Below are 20,985 nucleotides of genomic sequence, written 5' to 3'. Positions count from 1 at the left end.
GCTTTAATTTCAGTTGGTCGTGACAAATTTTAAATATGCAGCCTCAATTTGCACAGTCAGGTATACTACCAAAATTTTATATTGTGCAGCGGGTTTCGCTACCTGCGCATTATTTTTTTTTTTATTTTCAGTGATGGTACGGAGTACCACCACCTTTATTAACAGTGACGTGTGACAATTGAATGCAGTGCACTTCAAAATTTGTAATATTCCGTAAATTTTTTTCACGTTTGCCTACTATTCAAATAAGCTTAAAATTATTTAACTAAATTTGCATTTTTTACTGTCTATTTTTAAGATATTTTCTTTATAATACTGTATAATCATTTTTATAATTCTAAATTACTCAGTCGGACCTCTGTTTAACGAAGTCCTTTTATAGCGAATTATTTTGAATTCCCCTTGGAAGTTACATTTAAAATAGTTTCTGTTGAGCAAAGTAAATTTTCATATAGCGAACGGATTAGAAGAGATTAGAAGATTAACTCAGTACGCATTATTCGCATTTCTGGCCTTCAGGCAATTAGTCCTGCTGTGCGAATTAAGACAGCTAAAGAATTCTACAACTTAGTGGTACTTGTAAAACCTATCCGACTACCTGTCCCACATATGGAGGAGTCACGCTAGTAAGAGTGAGCAGATCAAGGTGAATGTATTCCCAATGGGCTTCGGCCCACCTTCCACTGCAGTGGTGTCCAACCTTTTCCCATACAGGGGCCACATTAAAAAAAATTCTAAGTCAGATTTCTTTAGTGTGTTACATTTTCCTTATCTTGTTGCATGTAAAAGTAAAATTGAGAATATTCAAAAATTCTATTAAGTACAATACGCAATTACATTTACTGAACAAAACATCTAATGAGAAAATTTTTTTGATAATTAACAAAATTTAAAATGCTGTTTTAGTTCACTTTCCTCGCAGGCCATAGGTCGGACACCTTTGTGAATCAACTGTAAGCGCTCCGTTCGAGAATTAGAAAACTGATTTTCTTTTACCCCAACAAATAATCATCTGTTGTTTCGCAGAAGTGCATTATCCACGTTTTTCCGTAAATTTTCCCTATCTCCGTTTACATGGTCACAGTACCTGAATATCCGAATGACACCGACATTTTGGACAGTTTTAAAAAAAAAGAAAAGAAAAAAAAATTCAAATTTAAGAACTAGTGACAATACCGATGATGAGAGAAGGAAAACAAGGACAACGAAGGTATTAATCCTTCTAAAAATGAATTGTTGGCATTTGGTGAAAGTGAAGTTAGAAAATTGTCAATTAGGTTACAGTAAAATTACAGAGATGCAATTCTTGGATACCTAATTGGTAAGAAGGTTTGAGAAGAATTGAAACATTTGATGAACGCTCTGAGTACGATACCAATATCATCAAGTGAATGTGAATGAGGATTTTCACAAATGAATCTGTTCACCAGCCCAACCAGCACTTCGTCGATGACAAAAACAGTTTCTTCACTAGTGTTTCTTAAAATTGTATGCCCACCGCTTACTCGCTTCGATCCAGCAAAATATGTCGATTCGTGATTGCTTTGCAAACATCATTCAGCAACTGACACACAAAGTAGAAGAAAATAAGTCGGCATAGGACAGGGGTCGGCAACCTGCGTCTCACCAGCCACATGCAGCTCTTTTAACATGTAACTACGGCTCTTTAACTTTACAGCTCACATGAAGCACAATTCAAAATGAAGTCAGAGGACTTAAAAATCAAGGACATGTTGAGTACAAGACTAAAATGCCGTAAAACTGAAACTGAGGATTTGGAGAGGCAAAAGGCTGCCCTTGCAATTCTACACAAATGGACAGCGATAGATGAGTTTAAAATGCAGACCAAATTGTGTTCGATGTGTGGAGTAGCTTACCAGACCCATATATAAATTTGAAAATTCTGAATTGTATTGAATTTTAAAATTTATAAACAACAATTTTCAATATGTGTTGATTAACTTTTTTAACCTTGTGCAATGAAATTTTTGAGATGGTAGATCACGACACGTTTTGAAGGAAAAAAGTATATCGCATCACAAATTAAGTTGGCCACCCCAGCTCTACAGGATACCAGCAGATTTTGGAATATAAAAGACGTTCACTATGTGCATGTCATAGGAAATCTATTAACTATTTCTTCACAATGAGCAGTAAATGATTGAGAACTGAATGGGCAGACTTTAAATAAACTAACATTTTAAATTATCATTGAGCATAACATCCAATTTTCTAGCATTTTGTACCAACTCATTAATCGCTGGTAAAACACTGGTGATTAAATTTACATTGGCAACACAATGATAACTGATTAATTATATATTAAGAAAAAGAAAATGGTGTATCATGGCCTTGGTTGCTCATGCAACATAAAAACAAAAACAAATCACTTACTCAGAGAATAAAACTTTATTAAAATATTATTTTATAATAGTACATCAGCAATAAGTAATGTATATTGACAACAACTCATGGAATAGCAACCATGAAAACTTTTGCTCGCAGATTCATAACAAATTAATGCAAGTAAACTACTATGATTCAATACATATGTGTTTTCAATTTCACAAACAGCATTGGCTTCTGCTTACTTTGGAAATTACCTGACCTTTTACATTTATGGGAAGATCTTCAATCCTACACTCAACCATCTAATTTAATAATAAGTAATATTACTCATTGTTAAATTATTTGTTAAGCTACTCACTGCTACCAACAAAATAATGCTTTTTTGCCAATGCAAAATCATTAGATTTTGTATGCATGTGCAATTCTCAAAGTTCATCTGGTGAGGGAGAACAGATAATTTTTTAACAAGTTCTTTGTGTTTTGTTTCAAGTTTGTTGGATTTGAAACATTAATTTGACAACAGTTTATAACAAAGTATATCATCTTGGCTACCGATTATCTTCAGAAACTTCATATATGAATCTGTATTACAGTAATTTATCACAGTATTTATGATTCACATGTATTTTAGTCAATTCTTTCAAAGCATGACACTATCAATTAAGTAAGTGGTTTCCAACAAGTGTGTCCTGACCCTTTTCAAGTGTGCCACAATATTAGGAAAAACTCCTTTAATTCAATGATATTCACTATTTAGATGTGCCATGAATTTGCACCTTTTAATTTAAAGTGTGACAAGTGATCAAAGGGTGAGAGAAACAAATTTCAGTCACTGTCATTATCAGAACCATCAGTTTTCCAATTTACAATAAATCTTGATACACAGCACCACTCACTATAGTCTCAAAGAAAATCAGGCCCAACACAGAGAAATGATACTATATTCTGATTTTTTTTTCAGACTGCAAGGGCTTTTATAGAATACACATGGGTTTCCAATGGATGAAATTCTGAAGTTCTGGCTATTTACAAACCTGCTGAGATGAAACCAAACTTTATCAGTGAAGAATACTGTATCAAAGTTATCTACTCTGGAATGTCCAAAACAATCTATAGATTATGTGTTTTGCTTGGTCTGTCTTCTTTAGCTCCAGGACTAAATGTATATGATATGAACATGGTGAACTATTACATAACATAGTCTTGTGGGAAGTTCTACAAATTTCCTTGACACTTTCTGCAGGAGACTACTGAACCTTTTCCACAGCATCATCCACTTAAGTATGGGACAAAATGGGCAGCCTTCCAATTGTTCTTTGTTGCAAACAGATCCAATTCACAAAAACTCTGCCATGTATTGTTTTATGAGGCACTGTAATATTCAAATATTTCCTGTTTAACATGAATTAGTTGCAAAAATACTGTTCACTTATGGACTGCACCTGAGAAAATGGGACCTTGCTCCTGCAGTATATGAAGTTAATGGTACTGAACCTAGGTATATGACAATACTACACATAAAATACTACACAATTTTCAAACAATTTGGAGCCACCTAACCTTGAATTGCATTACCAATCACCCTGAAGAAGAAATATGTAATCATATTGTGTCTCTTTTTACACACCCTCAAGATAATTCAGAATAAAGTATTTTATAATATTTATGTTTTTTTAAGAATTTTAAGTTTTTCTTATTTATACTGTAGGTCAAAAAAATGTTCTTGTACTTTGATTTTTTTTTTTTTTTTTTTTACACTTATGTTTCACTGATTTCATTCCCTAACATTTCAGTGTTTCTTAATACTCAAACATCATCCATTAAATCATTCACATTGAATTATTTTATATTCTCTCCAATTTAAAATGTAAAATGACATATTTTTGTCTTTTTAAAGAGGGGAATTTAAATATGCAATTACAATCAGGTGAAGGTATTTTAATTGCTGCATTACCATTCATAATTGTTATAACAAACTGTCATTTACCCGAGTTATAAAACTATACAAATTTTGCAAAAGCTGGATCAATAGAAATTTATACACTGGACTTCGGAGTAATTTCTAGCTTATTATAATTTATTATATTCTTTAATAGTAAATATTCACATTTCAAGAAATATCAATATTTGGATCCAGCATTTTAAAAAAATCTAGATTTTTGATTACTTTTGGGGTTCCCTGAGGATTGGATCTTGGACCAATGTTGTTTCTGATATTCACAAACAACATTATTATCAAAGGGATAAAGGGTGGGATGTCGAAATTTGCAAATGACATAAGATGGGAGAGTCATTAGTGATTTCCAAGCAGCACTCCTTAAGGATGACTTGAAAAGGATTCAAAAATGATCAGTAAAGTAGCAGCTATGTTTTAATGCAGAAAACTGCAAGGTCTTACAGTTGGGAATAAGCAACCCTAAAATAACATAGACACTTGATGGGATTAAATTGAAAACAATAGAGAAAGAAAGGATATGGCAGTTATGATATGAGCAGATATGAAGTTTTCTAAACAGTGTAAACAGGAAAGCTCCTAATAAAGCAATGATGATGTATCGACAATATCTTTTGGTTTAGGGAGTCATAATCCACTGTACAAAGCAATTTTATGACTACATTTGGAATAATGTGTTTAAGTATGGAGACTTCATCTGAAAAAAGCAGAGCTTCCTGAAAGGATCCAAAGATTGGCAACTTGCATGGTGAGATCAGCAAAATGGCAACAATTCAAGAAAAGATAGTGTGTGGGCTTCAATTGTAAGGGCTAGTGACCTTTACAACCAGGCACCTTAGAAGGGGACATGATTGAGGTTTATAAAGCTCTGAGAGGGGTTAGTAAAATGAATGAAGGCAAAAGTTTCACTATTATAAACAATTTCAGAACTAGGGGACACAAATTAAAATTACAAGGAAAGGGTTTAGATAGACTATAGGAAGAGTCACTGATTATTGGAACAAGCTGCCTCCACAGGCAGTTCAGGATAACAGTTTAAAGAAATTCAAAGGTCAACTTGGATAGTTACCTATAAACTGGAAGGAAGTACATTATTTTCTTATCTACTTTTTTTTTTTTTTTTTTTTTTTTGTAGCAAAGCCTGTGGCTTTCTTGCACTATATGACTAACATTAATATTAAATCCAGATTTATTCACATAATTATAATTATGTGAATAAAACACATAATTCACATAATTATAAAGCAATTCCTTCATGTATTAATTAAACAATTTAAAAGCTCTGCGCTTGCAACAAAGTGAAGTACTGCTAATCGAGAAATTGGTTATTGCAACGCTTGATACACCACAATAGATATTTAATAAATAAGCATCATATTACAAACCTTTTACGAGGCCCATTTTCAAATGCATGAGTGAGAACAAGGATTGCAAATTTGCCTTCTATGCCATCATGTAGTAGCAGCAGCAGCAAATGATACAAGAAACAAAGCTTAGATAGCATCAGCAAAAAAAAAAAAAAAAACACTACACACAACTCCAATCCACATCCTCCAAGAATTTGTTTAGTTCTTCCTTGAATATATTCAAACCATCCACATCCACAAATAAAGATGAAAACCTGTTCCAATGATCAACCACCCACTGGCCGAAAGCAAACTTCCACACATTTATTCTTCGATTTAAAACTATGACCCTCCCCGTCATGCTTAGACTCAGCAAGAGGAAGAATGCCATTCACATTCAGCATGCTCAATCCACTCAAGGCCTTAAACACTTCAAACAGACCACCCTGCAGGTGCCTAGTCTCCAGAAGCTGCAATTTGCAGAACTAAAGTCTTTCTAGGTAACAGCACCCTTTTGTTCCCTTCACCAATCTGGTTGCCCATCTGTGCACCCATTACAGCAGATCCATACCCTTCCTAAAGTGAGGCCTACAGACCTGTATACAATACTCAAGATGCAGCCTAACAATGACCTTGTACAAAGCAAAAATCACCTCCTTGTCCCTACCAGCAAAGTTTCTGTACATTATTGACATAACCTCATTGGCTGTCCTGGCATAGTGATGGCACTGTTCAGAGAATTTCATGTCAGACTGCACATCATGTAATAAAGGAATCTGTAATGTAGTGCTTTCAGTTCCCACACATTAAGGTTTTTAATACGATGGATATAAAGGAAAAAGATTTTATAATGGATTTAAAGTTCATAATGTGATGGATATTTATTAAAACACCATTATAGTGAGCAAGGTGCCTCATTTAAGGATATGATTATAGTACTGTTTTAGTTTTAAACTAGAGAGGACAGTTAGGTAAGAATATAGGAACAATACAGAAGTTTTCAAAAATCTTGGGATATCAAATTTTGGACAACTGCTTGATTTGTGTGAATTTTCTGACTTTGCTTTTCTTTAGAGAAAAACAAACTCGGAAAAAAATTTAGAGTCTACTTTTAACAAAGGTTAAAAACAGACTACAGTTTCAGTTAGCTACATAAGAAAATACCCAATAAACACAACAGCATTTAACAAAAACTTCTAGTTATAATAATATCAGAGGAAACCACATTTGTGGACTAAAGACTCTTTCAATTATTAGCGCTAGAAAAACCAATTATAAATATAAGCAATATAATTGTACACACAAATACTCATACATACATACATGCACACACACAAATCAACAAAACATGCATTGAAATGAAAAGGGTTAACCCAAGACATTAAAATGAAGTGTAATGAGAGCAGGCAGAGGGATGAAAATCCACCTCAACAACAAAATTCACCTACTTCTTCCTTAAATAATTCTTCCTCCTCCTCCTCCTTCTCCTCCTGTACATAACTGCTCCCTGACTCATGATCATCGTCATCATCCTCAGAGCTGACATGTTCATATCTGGAATGTTCCACATTTTCTTCTCTCTTGCAGAAGAGATTACAAACCATAGCAGATGGTGAAATGATAGTGCAAAAGAAGGGTCATGAAGGGTTATGAACACAAGTGCCAAGAATGATGTATGATTTTGAATGGATTGAAAGGTTCAGCATTAAAGTCCTTAAACTTAAACGAAAAATAGATACAATTTCTTAATATGCCGATAATCCAATTACTAAACAGAATAACCAGATTTTAAAGCATTAGCAAACAAACATTTACAATTAAAACAAAATTTTCTTTACACATATCAAAATAATTAGCAGTAAATATTACATTGGCCTTTCTAAATTCAATAAATCAACCACGTCTCTCATTCAGGTAGGAATAAAATATCAGAGAAAAACTAAAACCTAGGACATTCCATACAAGTATGCTACCTTGATGACCATAGCTGTGTAAGTGAACAATCCCTTCTTGGAATAGTTTCCATAAAGTTCCAATACCATCTGTCCTATATCATTAGAATGCAACGTTTACAAATTTCAAATAATGAAGAATAATTATCACAATCAAAATTTGAAAAATATATAAAACAAAACAGAAAAAAATTTACTACATGTTCATTTTAATTATATAAAGAAAAGTTATAAAAATTAAGACTTTTTATAAGGAGTCCAACTTTAGCTGGGACCCTCAAGATATATATTCCTGCACAATCTGAATAGGCTTTCCTTTCACATTACTGTTAGCTGAATAGTACACACCATACACTGTTTTGGGTAAAATCAACTGCATCAATAAATGCAAAAAACTCTACTTTAAAGATCTTTGCTTCATTTCTTATTTTCATTCTGTTCCGTACGGTATTAGATAATAAATAAAAAAGCTTTATGAAGCACAACCTGGTTGAAGTTCTCTAGAACAGCCACATAACCACTCTTTTAAGTCCCATCAACCCAAAAACAGCATCACACACAAATTAACCTTCATTTATACTACTACAACACAGAACTACCCAATATCCAGCAACATCAATAATACACTGCACTAAACTAGACCTGTTGTTAATGTGATTTAAAAAAAAAAAAAAAAAACTGAACACTGAAATTAAGATATTAAAAAAATATAAAATTTAAATACACACATGCATACTTGTCAAAATATATGATACAGATAAGCATGTAAGGGATTTTTTTTTTTTACCTTATGCAGTAAATGTACTGGTGCATGGCTGATTTAGCCAAGCATGAGCAAAAAAAACAACTTAATGTTAACTATTATGCAAATGTTGTTAAATTTGCAAACTCCATAATTTAAAAAAAAACATTTTGCATAAAGGAACAATAACATAAAGTTAACTAAAAATTGGAGGAAACCTAAACTTATCTTAAATCTGAAAGTCACACCTGATTATTGAGAAACTTCCAAAGAAATCTTTAATGGATCAAGAGCTTGTTAAAGATGGCAGAGAGTCACCTTTTAATAAATGATCATACTCAGGCGGCCTAGTAGCAAACCAAATCCCTCGAGGATCAGTGTTGGGGCCACCTGATTTTGCCTTCTTTGATGACATTTATAAGTGTGGGGAAGTTGTCAAAGTTTGCTGATGATTTAAAGAAGGGTAGTTAATGACCAGAACCAGGAAATTTGGCTTCAAAATGACTTAGACTGGTTGCACATATGAAAATGATGAAAACGAAATTTAATACTTAAAAATATAAGATTTTGCACTGGAGAACAGAAATCCAGGAATTACATGCTCATGGGTGTGGAAGGTTAAAGTGGTAGAGGATGAAACAGACTTAGGAATTATGATTCAGTCAGACATGAAATCTTTTACACACAGCGTAAACATGTGGCTAGGTAGGCACATGGTGTCTTCTCCCTATAATATACAGGACCTTTCACAAGTAGGGAAAAGGATGTAATTGTCCATTTGATGGTGAGATAATAGTGGTGAAGAAGGTGAGATCACATTTAGAATATTCTGTTCTTGCGGTGGTAGTAGTAGTAGAGGCATGTGATGCAAGAAAGCAAGCTTATGTAGCATCAGGTCTGAAAGTTACACTTGAAGAAAAACACAGAACTAAAAAGTGTCCATAGGAAGAATGGCTTAGAAAGCTTGCCATCATGGGGTGGGGGGGCACACTAATATAAGGACTTGAAGGCAATCAGTAAAATAACTGAGGAAGGTATATTTTCGCTCGCAAAAGAAAGAAGAATCAGGGGACAAAATTTGGGGGAGTAATAGAAGGATAGATCATGAAGTTTACCTTTGAGAAGCATGTTGTAGATCATCACTGGAATGATTTTCCTGTAATGGTGATCAAGATGGAAAGCCTAAAAAAGTTCAAAGCAGATTTCCATGAGCAGTTTTTTGGCCAAGGTACAGATGAGGTTTCTCTCTCTCTCTCTCTCTCTCTCTCTCTCTCTCTCTCTCTCTCCCTCCCTCCCTCCCTGTGTGTGTGTGTGTGTGTGTGTGTGTGTGTGTGTGTGTGTGTGTGTGTGTGTGTGTGTGTGTGTGTGTGTGTGTGTGTGTGTGTGTGTGTGTGTGTGTGTGTGTGTGTGCGCTTCAGAAAACACAGACTTCCACTTCCTTGTAGCATACAGCCACCATAATACTAAATCAGAAGAGTTGGCAGACATGATGTAATGCATTTTATAGTTAAATCTATGTTTAATTTCTACATTAGCTTTATACTTTTTGTAAACGAATAAGAGAAGTTTACCTCAATATGGTACGTAGAACACTTCATATGATACTCTCCAGAAATTAAAACGAAAACAATTTTTAAAAAAAATCGAAAATCTTACATTACAGTAAGAAATAATAAAGAATAATTAAAAACCAAATGAACACAATTAAAAATCAATTTTAACACAATTAAAATTTAAGTAAAAAATTCAAAACGATTTTCTTCCTTGATTTTTTACTTAATTTTTAATTACGTTAAAATTGATTTTTAATTGTGTTAATTTGTTTTTAATTAGTGTTAATTATTTCTTACTGTAATGTAAGATTTTCGATTTTTTTTAAAAATTGTTCGTTTTAATTTCTGGAGAGTATCATATTGGGGTAAACTTCTCTTATTCTTTTACAAATACTGATATCGATGTAGAACATATTGAGCATTATAGCTCTGTTTCATACTATCAAACAAATAAATTATAACCACAATTACAGTTTGTCTAATTCTGACAAGCAGAGTTATTTTTTTACTGGTTAAAATTATTTGACATAAAAAAAAAATTTGAAAATTAAAAATTACAAAAATCACAATTTGAAACTTTTGTTACAATTAGAATTTAGAAACTTGCTCAACAGTTGTATTGCTAGGAAGGATATCTAACAAAGCACAATAATAAGTGCTTTCTCTTAACCAATTTCCTTTTTGTTTTTAAGTTACTCAAGGCAAAGAGAGAAAATCTGGAATACTGGGGGATAAAATTAAGAGTATGAAAAATAGTTAATGGCTTTGAAGGAATCAAACAGCAGATTTATCAAGAACTCAGTGGTCCAACTGAATGCAAACCCTCATTTATCAAACTACAAGGCAGGATTTGCAAGGACATAAGAACCTAATCTCTGAGAAGTAATCATTCTTGATAACTAATGTAAGTGAAATGAAGAACTTTTATGCCAGCATATATCTATCACAGATCCAAGTTCATATTGTGATACAGGCAGGAACTAATGATATTAAGCATATGTAATTTCAGGATTTACTTTACAACTCTTATGCAAAATCAAAGAAACAGAGTTGGGGATGAATTTGAAAGTGTCTAAAATTCTTTCCCAATGTAAAAGGAGAAAAGACAAGGCATTGAAATTTAAAATTTTGATCAAAGCAGTGTTATATAAGTAAGAACGCAACTTGATTTGGTGGGGTAGAATAATTTAAAAACAGGCCATAAACAGATCTGTGGGCTATGTTAGAGTAATTAAGAGTAAGAACATATGCATGTATATTTGCATGTACACTAATGCTAGGAGGATTGAATATAAATTTGAAATACTGATTAAGTCATCAAATGCAGATATTATGGTAAAAGAGAAACACTCAGAAATAAGTGATGCTGAATTTGAATAGGGGGAGTATGATGTATACAGAAAGGGCAGGCAGGAAAGAAGAGGTATTATGCTTTTAGTTAAGAAGAACATTAAATATGGAACCAGTTGACTTGGTTGACAAGTGTAATGTTGAGTCAGTTTGGTGTGATATAAGCATGGGGAAAACAAAATTGAGTAGGGGTGTGCAATAGGCCCAATGACTGTGATGAGTATACCAAACAGCTATACAGGTAAATAGTGTGGGCTAGAAAATCAGAATGTCTCATAATGGGGGATTTAACTTCCTAGATGTTGACTAGAATTTGTTGGTTTGTCACTCACACACTAGCAAGAGGTTTCTGGATTTTTGGATGACTATTTTCTACAGCAACATGTTAGAGAGTTAACAAGAGGAAGCAATACTCATGATCTGATTATCAGCAGTGATTTTTTAATGCATTAAGAATCTGCAGGTCAAAGACTCAATAGTTGGCAGCGATCACAGCGCACTAATATGGAATTTAATCAAAGACATAACTGATGTCACGGGTAAAGGGAAAGGCTCTTGCTTTTGTAATGTTGACTACAGTGGTCTCAGACAGTTTTTAAATCCTGTGCAGTGGAATTCTAAATGGAAAACATTCAGGGAAGTAATCAAAGATATTAGATTTTTATACCAACAAAGAAATACTGTTCAAGACTTAGAACTAAATGCATGTCAGATGAACAAGTGAAACAGGGCAGACAAGAAAAGTGAATGGCATGCATATAAATTTTCAGGTGATACACAAGCCTATGGTAGATATAAACTGGTCTGTAATCAAGTCGCAAAGGAGGTTAGGAAAGCTAAGGCAGATTATGAGAAGTCTCTGGCAAAAAAATGCAAAGAAAAACAGCAAAGACTTCTATGTTTATATTAAAAGTAGAAGGAAAGGGATGAATCACATTGGGCCATATGATATCTATGGGTCAACAACTAATAAACATACTAAGGTTGCTGACAAATTGAATAGGTATTTTGCATCTACAATCACACATGAGAAAAATCTTTAGAGAAGGTAATACCAAAAGTTCATCAAACTCAAACAAGTAGCAAAACAACTGTGAAAACTGAAAGTGGAAAATGAATTGTTGAAGATGAACATTAAAAAAAAGACACCTAGGCTGGATGGAATCTATCCAATTATATTAAGGGAGGCAGCTAAGGAGGTAAGAAACCCTTGGCGATAATTAAGAGAGCATCCGTGGATACAGAGGAGGTCCCTATGGACTGCAGATGTGCAAATGTATCCCCAATTCATAAAGGGGAATCAAAAGGCGATATGAGTAATTACAGACCAGTTAGCTTAACATCTGTCCCAGAAAAAAAATAATGGAATTACTAGTTGAAGAGGTAATGCAGGACTATATGGACAGGCATGCAATGACACTGCAATCACAGCATGGATTTGTTAAGGGGCAGTCTTGTCAAACCAATCTGATAAGTTACTATGATCCAGTGACGAAGAAAATGGAAGCAAAAAATTATTTTGACACCATATACTTGGATTTCAGGAAGGCTTTTGATACTCTTACACATAAACGACTGCTATACAAAGTGGAGCAATGTGGCATTAAAGCAAGTTATGCTATGGATAAAGGGATGGTTGAGTGGAAGAAGACAGAGAGTGGTTATCAATGGGCACTGCACTTCGTGGACTAATGTTATTAGTGGAGATCCCCAGGGTTCAGTGCTGGGCCATTGTCATTTTAAATATTTATTAATAATGATCATAATAATTAAGGTATAACATGCTTAACGTTAAAGTTTGCAGATGATACACAGGTTGACAGGGTGGTTAATGACAGTTATCAGGATGAGCTACTACAACAAGGTCTAGGAAAATTGAGTAAATGGGCTGAGAAGTGGCAGTTGAAGTTTAACATTGACAAATGAAAGGGGCTGCATATGCGTAGTCCCAGAGTAACTTATCAAGTGGTACTATACTCGGGGTAATGAAGAATGTAAAAGACGGGGGAAGGGTTACTGGGCAGTCAGTCATGAAATTCTCTGAGGAGTGCAGACACGCTGCCAGGACAGCTCATGGGGTGTTTTCAATGATATACAGAAACTTTTCTAGCAGGGATGAGGAAGTGTTTATCCCTTTATACAAGGCCAGCATTAGGCCTATCTTCAGTACTGTATACAGGTCTGGAGGCACCTCCGTAGCCAGGTGGGCAGGAGCAGCAGTGTGTAGCACACGCTTCTTGATTAGACTGGGGTTCGAGCCCATGCCCATCAAATGCGGAGGATGCGGAAAGGTCAGGGAATGACCACCGCATATCCCCGGAGCAATATGGCCTTAGTTGCTAATGCTCCTAAAAACCATATAACAAACAAACAACAAACAAAACAGGTCTGGTCTGGTCTGGATCCCTCACTTTAGGAAGGATTTAGATCTGCTGGAACAGGTGCAGAGAAAGGCAACCAGATTGGTTAAGGGAACAAAAACATGTTCTTACCTAGAAAGGCTTCAGTTCTGCAAATTGCAGCATCTCAAGACTAGGCACCTGCAGGGAGATCTGACTGACGTGTTTAAAGCCTTGAATGGATTGAGTAAGCTGAATGTTAATGGTATTCTTCCACTTGCTGCCTACACAAATTTGAGACTACACAAATGAGGGGCCATAAATTCAAGTTGAGGAAGAATGGTTATAGGATTGATGTGCAGATGTGTTTTCCGTCAGCCAGTGGGTGGTTGATTGCTGGAACAGGCTTCCATCCGTTGTTGTGAGAGTAGTGGGGTAAATAAATTCTTGAAGGGTAGACATGAGTGAACTTTTTTTTTCCCCTCTGGTATGCTGAAGCTATATAAGCTTGCTTTCTTGCATCATTTCCAATACTACTACTACTGTTACTACTAAATGCGCTCAGGAGTGGGATGCCAGGGCTACACAGATGCTATACTCACAACGCCAGCAGCCTGAATCCTGATCTTTCAATTACGACGGTAGTGACATGGCTGACCCTTGCAGGTGAATCCACTAATCAATTGATCCAAGCCGAGCTATCCAGGACCATCTGTCTTGATGAAGCAGGGGCCAAAGTGGTGTGTTGAAGATTGGCCCCTCAACCACCAGGATCCCCTTTTCAGATTTCCACGTGTCGCAGCACACTGCAATCATAATGCATTTTTATGGTGACCAAGATCCCAGTTATGTTACTCTGGAATCCCAGCAGCATCACTGTTGAGTCCCCTCATCATGTACAGGTACCCATGTCAAAGGGCAATGGCTAGGAAACATCTTGAGTATTCTACACAGGTTTCATTGCCTTATTTAAGGAAAGATGTGGATCTATTGGAAAGGAATGCAGAGAGGAGTAATGCAATTAGTGAAGGGAATAAAAGTAAAAGGGTGCTATGACAAGGAGAGGCTTCAGTTTTGCAAACAGCAGTCTGGAAACTAAGTAGATCAGACCAAGGTATTTAATGGCTTGAATAAGCTCAATGGTGTTTTCATTCTTTCTCCTGCCCAGATTTTTTTTTTAAATGAAAACCCCAAACACGAGAGGTATTAGACGAATAGTACTTGGTACCGTGCTTGGGGTGGAGGTTGAGAAGATGAGAGAAGATATTTGTTGACACTGGACTTGAACTTCTGTAGACTGTAATTTTAAGGAAATACATAAGAAGGAAGGTTGTTCCAGAAAACAGCAGTTGAATGAATAAACGAGGAAGATGAAAAGTTGGATATGTGAGTTTGAAGTTGGGCAGTAAATGGATGTTGATTGGTGGTGGAATGTGTTCAGACTGTTTTGAAAGAGAGAGCATGAATTATAGAAGCCAATTCAGAAGAACAGTGCCCATGGAAGTATCTGTAGAAAAGGCATGCAGCAGAAACAGTACATCTATGAGACAGTGAGTGGAGAGACTCTGTTAGAGATGAGTCATTAATTAAACTAACTGCCCTCTTTTGAATAGAATCTAAAAGCCTGAGAGAGGTTTGGAGGCTTGTCTGTTTGCTGTTTGGTTTTTAGGAGCATTAGCAACTAAGGCCATATTGCTCCGGGGATCAAGCGGTGGTCATTCCCTGGCCTTTCCACATCCTCCGTATTTGGTGGTGATGGGCTCGAACCCCAGTCTAATCAAGAAGTGTGTGCTACGCACTGCTGCTCCTTCCCACCTGCTACGCTGTTGCCGGTTTTGGGGGCACTGCCCGAGAATACTGTGGAAACAATATTCCATGGTAGGGTGGATTTGCGATTTGTACAGAGTGAACAGCTCTTTGGAAGAACAGTAAAGGCGAGAGCGAAAGAGAAAATCAAGTTTTTTAGATGCAGAGGAAGCAGTATTTGTAATGTGCTTGTGCCAAGAGAGATCAGAAGTCAGGGTAATCCCCAAAAGAGATACAGTGAAACTTCTCCAAACGGACACCTCTCGTTAACGGACATCTCTCTACAACGGACATTTTCAAATTCCCCAACTCACCTCTATTGGTTTTAACGTGTTTGCAGCTTCTGTCTAGCGGACATTCTCTGTAACGGAAGCGGACAGGCAATCTGCACTGTTTCGTTTAGATTAGCACTTAATTTGATCTCCCCATAACGGACTGTGGGAGAGCTCACGGTCCTTTTTCTAGGAACTTTTCTTCCACGTATTGCCTCAATCGTGTGTTTATTTTCTATTTCCGATTCTCTGAATTTCATCAAGGTTTACGTCGCGGTTCTAAACCCTTTTTCAAGAATTTTAAGGCACGTGTAAAACTTCTGATGAATTCGGTGTGTGCGGGAGAGGGGGGGGGAATATGGTTGGCCTTTCGTCTTTTAAGTTTCAGTTTTCAGTTTTGTTCAGTGTCGTGTGAAGTGCACAATGTCTTCTCGTAAACATTTAACTTTAAAAGACAAAGTCTGAAGTGCACAATGCCTTCTCGTAAACATTTAACTTTAAAAGACAAAGTCAAACTCATTAATGTGTATGATCGGCAAAAAAATAGTGTTCGCAATCTCGCTGCAAAATTCAAAATTCAAAATAACTGCTCAAATAATTTTGGCAACACGGAAATGATCAGGTTCAAAAATCATTCCAGAAAGCTGTTGGACTTCAAATTGACAATGTTACGTATGAGTGGTTTTGTCGCGAATGTGCTAAAAAAAATTCCCATTAATGGGCCTATTATTAGGGAAAAGGCTTTGGCGGTTGCGAAATCTATGGGAGTAAATGAGTTCAAAGCTCCTGTGGGATGGCTAGACAAGTTCAAAACTCAGTATAAAATTTCTTGGAAAACCGTAAGTGGTGAAGGTGGGTCTGTTGATACTTGGGATGTAACAGAGTGGACCGTCAAATTGGAAGATTTATGTCGTGATTTAGAAGCTAAGGATATTTACAACTGTGACGAAACAGGATTGTTTTTTAAAGCTCTTCCTGAAAAAACAATGAGTCTAAAAAACGAAAAGTGCCAGGGCGGAAATATTTCTAAGGAACGCTTGACTACTATTGTGCACAAATATGCTGGGAGAATTTGAACAACCTCTTATTATAGGAAAACAACAAAATCCTCGTTTTTTTCAAGGGCATAAAGTTGAATCTTTTGAATGTTGACTGGAAGTCTAATAAAAAAGCGTGGATGACACGAGATATCATGAGCGACTGGATAAGTCACTTTAACCAAAACATGATTCATCAAAACAGAAAAATTATTCTTTTCATGGATAATTCTGCATCTCACCCGCACATTGAATTGTCCAACATTCAAATCGTTTTTCTGCCACCAAACACATCTGCAGAGTGTCAGCCCTTGGATCAAGGGATAATAAAAAATTTTTAACTTCACTACAGAAAACGTGTTTTAAGACATCTCATTGCAAACATGAACGATGTAACATGTGCAAGTGACCTTGCAAAGAAAATCAGCATCCTAGATGCGATTCAATGGATTTCCTCTTCAGTAAACGCAATTAGAAAACAAACTGTCGTGAACTGTTTTGTAAAGTCTAGCTTCTCAAACGCAAAAATTGAAGTTGTGAACAGCAATGTGGAGCACCAAGAAGAACAAGAACTTCAACATCTACTGATAATGTACGATACTTCAGCTACAAGTGACCCTGGCTACAAAGATATAGACTCGAACCTCACTACAGAAGATGGTGCTCTAGATATCAACGACATTATCATCGATATTTTTCGAGAAGTTCCTCATGAGGATGAAGAAATGGAAGGAGGTCATTCTGTCGAAGAACATATTAACGACGAACCACCGATGAAAATAGAAGAAGCGCTCATACAAATCAATTGTTTAAAAAAGTTTTTCGCCACTGAAGAAGATACTGAAGGACTTTCGATGATTTCTTCACTCCAAACAAATGTTGAAAACAAAATTATCAGCCGGAAGAAGGTGCAGAAGAAAATAAGTGATTACTGTATGTATTTTTCTTAAGATAAAGTTATAATATGCATAGCACAATTGTATGTATATTATTTACAAAAATATTGTGCAAAATCTGTATATAATTTAATTTAATTTTACATTAAACGTTTAACGATTTTTCTTTATCTCTTGTATATGTAATTGTATATTATTTACAAAAATATTGTTCAAAATCTGTATATATTTTAATTTAATTTTACATTAAACGTTTAACGATTTTTCTTTCTTTTTTTTTTTCCTCCCTCAGACTTCTTGTTAGCGGACACTTCTCTCTAACGGACACATTTTTGTTCTCCATGGCTGTCCGTTAAAGGGAAGTTTCACTGCATATCATTTTTCCTAGAAATAGCAGTGTCACCAAAGATAAGCATAGGAGCAGAAGAATCCTTTTTGTGAGATATAAGACAAGACTGAGTTTTAGAAGGATTGAAATCAACTAAGTTGTCTTTGCCCCACTAAAGAATTACCTGGAGATCGGCATTTAAGGAATGGGTAGCAGATATTTGAGAAGTTGAAGCTGATTGAGAAGGACAAGGTTTCTCAAAATGGAAAGTGGAATGCAATGTGCTATCATCAGCAAAACTATGGATAGGATTTCCAGTCAATGGAAGAAGGTTATTAATATACAAGAGAAAAAGAGTGGGGGAAAGAACTGAACCTTGGGGTACACCAGCATTAGTGGAGAAGTTAGAAGACAGAGAGCCATCTACTATCACCCTCAGTGAGCGATAGAAGAAAACTGGATAACCAATTACAAAAACAGTTTACAAACCATAAGATGAAAGCTTGTTTAGAATACCTTTATGCCAAACACAATCGAAAGCCTTTGAGATGTCAAGAGTAACTGCTTGTTTCACTGAACTTTCACATTTCACGAGATAACACACATGAGAGAGTGTAAATTCAAACTGAGGAAGGAACAAGGATTTCAGAATAAATGTATGGAAATTTGCCTTTAGCCAGTGGGTAGTTGATTGCTAGAAGAAACTTCCATATCACCTTGTAGAAGTGATTAGTTTGAGTCAATTCATCAAGTCAAAGAATGACTATACAAACTATTACAACAGAAGGACAGATGGGAGTTGGGTTTTTTTTTTTTTTTAAGGGGTGGGATTTTTTATATGCTCTGTTTTTGCATCATTCGTCATTACTTCTATTAAATATGTACAAAACCACCCGTAATTTCCCTAAAATACCCATACCTGCCACCACCACAAGACCTCTATATTTTCATTTATGATATATCCGGGCTCAGTGAGCATACATTCATACCACCAGAAAATTTGCCATGAAAAGCTTTTTCATTACTACCCAATACTATAAATATTGATTATTCTCCAAGGATTATTCATTATCAGGCTGAAATATCACCATTATTACAAAATTAAAACAGTTCACAAAAACTCTCAACTTCTGCTTCTGACAGAATAATCTAGATTTATATACCTCAATTCCAATTCTAGAAATTTTATGAAGTGTAAAAGCTACAGTTATCTGGCACTTCGCATAAGAAAGCATCAGGAAAATCAGAAATACACCCATATCGGCAGAATGCCCCCATGAATGTGTCATGTGGCATTCTGCTTAAAGAAGAGGCCCATGTCTCCATACTCTTTTGAAACAAATATCAATACTGACATAATTTAAGAAACACTTTTATATTAGACCTCTCCTAGAATTTATCCAGAAAGAACTACAAACATGTTAATTTTTTTCAAAGATAAATCATTCATGCAAACATTCTCAATAAAGACAATACCATCATAAATTCAAATTAAATCCCTTGATTTTATAAGTTACCAGTTCCTTTCAAAAAAGTATTTTTAACCATGTTATCTTTTATTATATTAAGTTTAACACCTACATCTTATTAGTGTCTAATTTTGAAAATTTGTAAAAATGAAAACTTTATACATAATTACTTTTAGATATTAATCATAGTATGAGTATCGGATGAAAAATGACACACACACACGCACACGCACGCACACACACACACACACACACACCCTATCGAATACTTCTATTGGTTAGTCAAATTCTTCCTTGAATTTCTTCAAACTACTCATTTTCCTCCTGCATTTAATATTAATGCAGGAGGATATGCCATCAACACTACCCTTATTCAATCCATCCAAAGCACTAAACGTCCCAATCAGAATGATTCATGGGTATCTAGATACTCCAATTTGCAGAATTAAAGTCTTTCCTGGTGAGAGTATCCTTCTGTTCTCCTCACTACTCTTCTTTGCACCCATTCCAACAACAGATTCACATCCTAGCAGCCAGCACTGTTTGGAAAACTTTGTGCCTGACTGCACATAATTTCCACCAGGTGTTTTTCTTTCTCTATCACCTTCAGTGTTGTACCAAAATACAGTCTATGTTATTTGTTAAATTTCAATTTCCCCTTTTGAGCCCATCTGCCTAGTTTTTCTAGATCTCTGTAGTAGTATACCTTGATATAAGCTGCACTAATATTAAAAAACAACAATGGGTCAAGGAACATAACTCTGGGGGACTACTAATTTGTTAAATTTCAGTTTCCACTTCTGAGCCCATTTGCCTAGTTTTTCTAGCTCTCTGTAGTAGTATACCTTGAGTAGTGTCATGACCACCATTCCAACCTTTGTATAATCTGCATTAATATTAAAAAAACAAGAATGGATCAAGGAACATAACTCGGGGGGGGGGGGGGGATTCTACTAATAATATTAGACAAAGATGAGCAGCACCCATTTAATTTTCTCACACACAACTGCCCTTTATCCAGAGCATGATCTTGCTGTTGATGCCATATTACTCCAATCTGAATAGCAGTCTTTTGTAAGGACTGGCATAAACAGTTTTTTTTTTTTTTTTTTTTTCCCTAATCAGTGCAGTGATTGCTACATAACTACATTCCTGTCAAGATAATCATGCAATTCTTCTCAAACCAGGGACTATTTTCATTGGAACAGAAGTCAAGCTAACAGGTCAATAATTATCCGCTTTATTTGCTTGATTGCCCATTGTCAATTGGGGTTAAGTTCGCACGTCTACAATGAATAAGGACCACCCTCTGAATCAAAGGCTACAATCATTTTACGAAAGATGTAGATCTTTCCTAAAATCATCTTCCATAAGGCAGGCAATGGCAGACTAAGAGAAATCTTTGGCAAAGGATGCAAAGAAAACAGCAAAGACTTCTTTACTACGTAAACTCTAAAAAGGAAAGGGATGAATCAGACTGGTCCACTTAACAGATGGTTTGTTTACAGATGATAATGCTCAGGTAACTGATAAACTGAATGAGTATTTTGCAGCTACATTCACATATGAGAAGTTATTCAAGAATGCCAGAA

At 35.5% G+C, this 20,985-nt stretch overlaps 1 protein-coding gene across 4 annotated transcripts in view; it reads right to left on the bottom strand.

Annotated features, from left to right (window-relative positions):
• LOC150084913 (poly [ADP-ribose] polymerase tankyrase-like) overlaps positions 1–20,985 on the bottom strand; it is a 1,170,388-nt gene that overhangs the window by 549,951 nt on the left and 599,452 nt on the right. For 3 of the 4 annotated variants that reach the window (XM_090376702.1, XM_090376704.1, XM_090376701.1), the window contains one exon: positions 7,098–7,229. The exons of the other annotated variant lie outside the window; for it this stretch is intronic. In XM_090376702.1, the coding sequence (XP_090232828.1) occupies positions 7,098–7,229 (132 nt within the window). The remainder of the gene's footprint in view (positions 1–7,097; positions 7,230–20,985) is intronic. 4 annotated transcript variants of the gene reach the window in all.

This window comes from Mastigoproctus giganteus, chromosome 6 (assembly GCF_048544385.1).
Source record: "Mastigoproctus giganteus isolate SK-2022 chromosome 6, ASM4854438v1, whole genome shotgun sequence".
In the NCBI taxonomy this organism is placed as follows: domain Eukaryota; kingdom Metazoa; phylum Arthropoda; class Arachnida; order Uropygi; family Thelyphonidae; genus Mastigoproctus; species Mastigoproctus giganteus.
The sequence above is the reverse complement of the archived record's forward strand: the minus strand, read 5'-3'. Positions and strand labels throughout refer to the sequence as shown.